General features: G+C 37.6%; 1 protein-coding gene across 1 annotated transcript; it reads left to right on the forward strand.

Moving 5' to 3' along the window:
* The first annotated feature begins 11 nt into the window (after positions 1-11).
* Positions 12-4,339, forward strand: spring1 (SREBF pathway regulator in golgi 1). Its single transcript, XM_054610142.1, has 6 exons — positions 12-162; positions 478-601; positions 2,275-2,431; positions 2,547-2,698; positions 2,971-3,084; positions 3,796-4,339. The coding sequence occupies exons 2-6, from the start codon at positions 503-505 to the stop codon at positions 3,877-3,879; spliced, it is 606 nt and encodes a 201-aa protein (XP_054466117.1). The 5' UTR covers positions 12-162; positions 478-502; the 3' UTR covers positions 3,880-4,339.
* The last annotated feature ends 1,807 nt before the right edge of the window (positions 4,340-6,146 follow it).

Raw genomic sequence — 6,146 nt, forward strand, 5'->3', positions numbered from 1 at the left:
CCATCCACCAATCAGCGCGCTGCTTCGCTCCACACCACATCCGGGTTGGAAATTTGTTTCTGCAGATGGTTTGGATGTCAGAATTCGCTGGATAAACATCACAGTTGCCGCCTTTGTTTAGACGTAATGTCGGAGTTTACCACCCAAGGAGACTGCGTCATAGTAGTATAATTTTATTGTTTCCTCCCGTCATCAGTGACTAGCTTATCTATCCAAAAAAAACAAAAAAAAGCAGAGCGCGCTAATGCTAACGTCGGCTAGCCAAAGCTAGCGGGCTTCTATGATGAAAAATAAATAATGTTTTGAAGCATAATTAATATTTACATTCACTGTCTGTTAAGTGTAATTGTCAGCCAACATGGGTTAGCTATTGTTTTGCCTCTGAGAAAAAAAATAAAATAACACAAACGCCGTTTTTTATATATTTTTCTTTTTTTTACGTGACGTCATCACGCATTCTTACGTCGTTACGCACAGATACGTCACTCAACAAAGCCATGCTATGATGATGGTGCTGCGGAGACTGCTGAGAAGGCGCTGGGTTCTGGGCGTGGTCTTTGGACTGTCACTCATATACTTTCTCACCAGCACTCTCAAACAGGTACAGGAACTCACAGGTGTCCTCTGGGGAAATATGTTTTTATTATATTATATTATATATTATATATATTTTTTTTTTTAATGACAAAAAAACAACATTTTTACTAAATTATATTGTCTCATTTTGGTCCCTAGAGGAAATCACCTGACAGATCAAGCTGCTCCTGCACATTGATGCAAATCCTGCTTATTAACTTGCAATGTTTTCCTTAACGGTGTAATATCCGAAAACCTAAAAAGGTGGAAAATTTCAGAATTTAAGATAAGATAAAATAATCCTTTATTAGTCCCGCAGCGGGGAAATTTACAGTATTACAGCAGCAGAGAGGATAGTGCAAAAGAACAAGATCAAAATAAGTATTATAAATAAGCAAATGAGCAATGAAAAAAAACACCTTACATTACATTACAGTCATTTAGCAGACGCTTTTATCCAAATGCGACTTACAGGAAGTGTATTCAACATAGGTATTCAAGAGAACTACTAGTCACCAGAAGTCATAAGTGCACCTCCTTTCTTAAACAAGCATCTAAGAGCATAAACCAGAGCAAAAGTACAGAAACAAACTAATACGAATACAATAAGTGCAACAAACTAATCAATACAATAAGTGCAACAAACTAATACGAATACAATAAGTGCAACAAACTAATACGACTACAATAAGTGCAACAACTAGTACCAGAATACATAAGTGCAACAAACTAATACAATACAATAAGTGCAACAAACTAATAGCGAAACAATAAGTGCAACAAACTAATACGAATACAATAAGTGCAACAAACTAATACGAATACAATAAGTGCTAAGCGGAAGGCTCAGGGTAGTACTTCTCATTCAACTACTTTGAGTAGAGAATCTAAAATATAGAATATATTCTGGTTTGTTGAGCTTTTGTTTGTTTACCACATAATTCCATATGTGTTCCTTCATAGTTTGGATGTCTTCAATATTAATCTACAATGTAGAAAAAAAAGAAAGAAAGGAAAAACCATTGAATGAGAAGGTGTGTCCAAACTTTTGACTGGTACTGTACCTTCAAATATAAGGTACTGAAAAATCAACCAATTTGGGGTCCAGTGTCTTGAGGACACAAGGACAATTCAACATGTGGACGGTCAATCTACTGAACCAGTGCCGTCACAATATCTTGCAGCCCTAACTAACATATTTAAGTAACTTGATTTGTCCAATCAATAATCTAAAAACAAAATATATTTAGTTTCCTATTACAGCAGGAAGGTGGAACTCTGCCTCTGGAAATTTCTGCATATTTGCTTAAAAGATTACTTCTAAGATTAATAAATTATATTGCTGATGCATTTTTTTTTTATCTCCATGGACATATCATCCATACCGGCTCAGCTATATATGATTCAATTCTGAAATTTTCCACCTGTTTAGGTTTGGGATTTATTCTAAAGTTATTTAGCCGTTTTGTGATGAAAGTGTTTACCATTTGAGAACTGTCCCTTCTATTGTTCAAAGTAAAAAGGGTTAAAGAACTTTTTTTTTCAAACCGTCTGCCATGGGGATAAAGATCTGAAAATCCCCAGCCATACTGCATTGTCTCACCAAGTATTGCCTCATATTGTCTGACCCTATTCTGAGCTTTTGTAAACTTTTTCTCTGACCACATCTCATGACCTTCTCCTGTGTGAATTTTGCAGGAGGAGCGGACCATACGGGACCGCACGCTGTTAGAGGTTAGAGATTCAGACCACCGCATCCCCTGGAAAGTCCGGTTCAACCTGGGCAACAGCAGCCGACAGATCACTCAGTGCAGAAACTCCATCCAGGGCAAGGCGCTGCTCACAGACGAACTTGGTGAGTAATGCAGCCATTACTCACCACCATACAGTGATGATAACACAGCAGCACAGTAAGACTGTTTTGTTGCCTCTAATCAATGTACATTCTTCTCTGTGTTGATGTCTTACAGGTTATGTCTGTGAGAGAAATGACTTGCTGGTTAACGGCTGCTGTAACATCAACGCTCCCAGCTCCAGACAGTACATTTGTAAAAGCTGCCTGGCAAACGGCTGCTGCAGCATCTATGAGTATTGCGTGTCTTGTTGTCTCCAGCCTGATAAGGTAATCTGTCACATCAAGGATGTTCAGGGTTGTGGGGTGTTTCCGTCATCTAGAAAGTAATGTAGACATGCTGCGTATTGCGAGACTGCTGCATGCATATATTTAAAAAGAATGGATGATCCTGAAATGCAAGAATTCAGATACTATATGTTTTCAAATTGAATATTAAGTTTGCATTTTAAACATTGCAGTGAGAACAGGTTGAACAGATTCAAATATGTACTTGTGTGTTTTACACATGCTCACTCTCTTATCTGTGTCCTCGTCCTCAGCAACCTCTCCTTGAGCGCTTCCTGAATCGTGCAGCGGAAGGCTTCCAGAACCTCTTCACCGCTGTGGAGGATCATTTTGAGCTGTGCCTGGCCAAGTGTAGGACCTCTTCACAAGTGAGATAAACAAAAACAAAAAAAATGAATGTTCAGTTCTGACAGAACACAATCCTATCTTCCTTAATACAGAATCATTCTGAAACACTTACTTCCCTTTTTTGTAGTCATTTTGAAACTAAGCGGTATTAGTAAAAAATTACGCATCAACACCTATGGCCTGACAATTAGAATCAATATTTCACTCATCTAATATTCATCTGGGTACTTTTTTGTGAAGTCAAAGTTTGATAGAAGATATGCACTTTAATGAATCTTTCACTATGACTTAAATGCTACTGTCTCCTTAATTTCCTGAACGTCAAAAACCTGGCAGCAACAAATTTTGGCGGTTCTCTTTATGAATAATACTGTTTTGTTTTATATCATACATAGATTCTCTAGAGTTAAGACAAAAGAGTCTGCGTTCACATTCATTCTGCCCTTGCGTTGATCTTTGCTCTCCCCAATATTATATGTTTACAAATTTCAGGATGAAGCTTTTTTTTTTATTGTTAGTTACTATTAATAAGAGCATCAGACAAACTCCTAAAAACAGCGTTTTATGTTTTCTTGAGCTGAATGAATGTTGGTTTAGGTGTCAAAAGCTTAACACTCAATTTCTTTGTAAATGTCCTGAATTGGTTCATTCAGCAGCAAAAATTACAATTGCGTTATTACAAAAAAAACTTAAATGTATTAACATGTTTATTCTTTTTCCTTCTTATGCAGAGTGTTCAACATGAGAACACCTACCGAAACCCTCAAGCAAAGTACTGCTACGGAGAGAGTCCTCCAGAGCTCCTTCCTGTGTGAGCATTTGACTTTTCTTCTCGGCTTCAAGAAGTGCTCTAACGGCAGCGGGTCAATAAACGCGCCCCCTGTTCTCGGACACCTAAAGGTGCTTGGAGACGAGACTCTCTGCAAATGAACTGCTGTCTTGGGACAATTTTGCCTTTTATAGTGGCAAAGAGATGGAGACATCCAAGACCAACCTCATAATGGACAAAAGCTATATGTGATTTGATTATTTACACTTCATAAGTGCATCGAAGGCTCCATACATTCATCCGTGATGATCATCAGGTCTACGTAGCAGGCAGCTCATCCATCAGGATTCGCCTCAAACCGGTTAATGTCATAATGCAGGCTCCATTTAAAAAAGAAAAAAAAAGGTAACAGCCGTTTCATGTTTTTGTTTTAATCCTAAATACAGCAAAGAATGTGTCATTACTTCTGTGTGTAGTGCATGCATATGAAACTATTTAATAAAAGTGACTGTGAAATTAAAATGGGTTTCTGCTATTTTATTAATGGTGACAGTGAGAATTTCTTTGAACATACCTTTTTAAAAACTGTTTTTTTTTATTATTTTTATATTTTATTGAGTAGTTCAACACTGGATTATGTGTGTAGTTTATCCAAAATAAGGGTGATATAAGCAGGCTAAACATTTAAAGCAACCAAAGGCCCGGAAAAAATTCAAATTTGTTGAAAAAAAACGTATGAGTTTCATGTGCAAGATACAACAGAAAGTAGCAGCATGCGCAGCTCCAAATCTTGAAAAGTGCACTCGGTGCATGACAGTTGCAAGGACCACAGAAACAACACCCACCAGAGCAGCACTCAGATAATCTTAGTCATATTTCTTGTGGGCAAAACCCAAACATGTTTCAGTTATTCTCCATCATCAGTGGTTTTGCCCACAGTAAATTATAAGTCCCTTTAATGGTGAGAACCTGGGTTTTGTTCTTTTACTGTGCTTGAGAAAAGGAAATAGGACTGTATGATAAAGCAGTCATTTAATTTTATTAGGCAAAAATTTGCATTACATTAATGGAACAAATAAAAGGTTCAGTCAAAGCTTTTTTTGGTTGAAAAAACCCCCAGAATTTGACTCCACGACATTGGTAGAAAGAATGTACAATTATTAATCTTCTCACAATTCTGTAAAATATTCGGAACTTTGCTGATTTTCAACATCCTGTAGACTCAATTGAGGCTTAATTCAGAACCACGAATCATTGGGACTTCTAATTGAATATTAATTGATCACTTCATTTGAGGAGGACGGGGCCCACATTAATCTTTGTTACAGTGTTTTTGTCCTCTTGCATTGCTTTTGATGGGAGTTTGACAGACTTATCTGCCTTACCCTGCACTGGTCCATCTGTCCACAAATTTCAATACAGTGATTGGAGTCCAAACCGGTCGGCTCTCTGTAGGTGATTCTTATCAGCTTCTCTTTCTACCTCAGGCAACGTGGCCCGCGCTCACAAGGGATAGATGGCCAGAGCATAACAATTAATCATCGTGAAGGCCGAGAAAACAAACTGTCGTAATTAGGAAACGTATTAGAGCCCCTTTTAATTTGCCTCTTTGGCAAGTTGATTAATTACGGTCACATGGGAACGATGTCAGTTGCTCAGTTTATTTGAACAAAGACATTTCTTATACAGCTTTTAAAAGGAGTAGTTTGACATTTTGGGGAAACACTAAAAGGTTGTGACCTTGCTAAGATTTTGATGCTAACATTGATAGCGCCCTTCTCTGATCTTCTCATCCAACAAATATGCCAACTTTCCAAAATGTCTTCAATAAGCAATTGAAAATTGCCAAAAATTGTGATTTAATCATTTATTTTATCTATTTAAAGGAGCATTGTTTAGGATTTTGTGTCATCTAGCTGTGAGGTTGCAGATTGCAACCAACGGAAACTTGGAGAACTACAGCGGAACTACCTTTTTCTAGAGCCAGTTTTTAGATTGTCCCTTCTGGGCTACTGTAGAAACATGGCCGCCGGCCCCACAAAGAGGACCTGCTCCATTAAAGACGACCCATTCTAAGGTAACAAAAACACACTGATTCTTATTTTCAGGTGATTATACTCAAAAGACAACATACTTAAAATGATTACATTCAATTTATGCCAAGGGGTCCCCGTTAACGCCACACAATGTTCCTTTTTTTAAGGCCGTTTGTAACAAAAAAAGAATGCCACCATATAAACTGCATTATATTCATCCATTTATTCAAAAAGAGTATGAAACGTGAAACAGACATTCGTTTTCAAATGGCCCAAA

This window comes from Anoplopoma fimbria, chromosome 13, assembly GCF_027596085.1.
Source record: "Anoplopoma fimbria isolate UVic2021 breed Golden Eagle Sablefish chromosome 13, Afim_UVic_2022, whole genome shotgun sequence".
NCBI lineage: Eukaryota > Metazoa > Chordata > Actinopteri > Perciformes > Anoplopomatidae > Anoplopoma > Anoplopoma fimbria.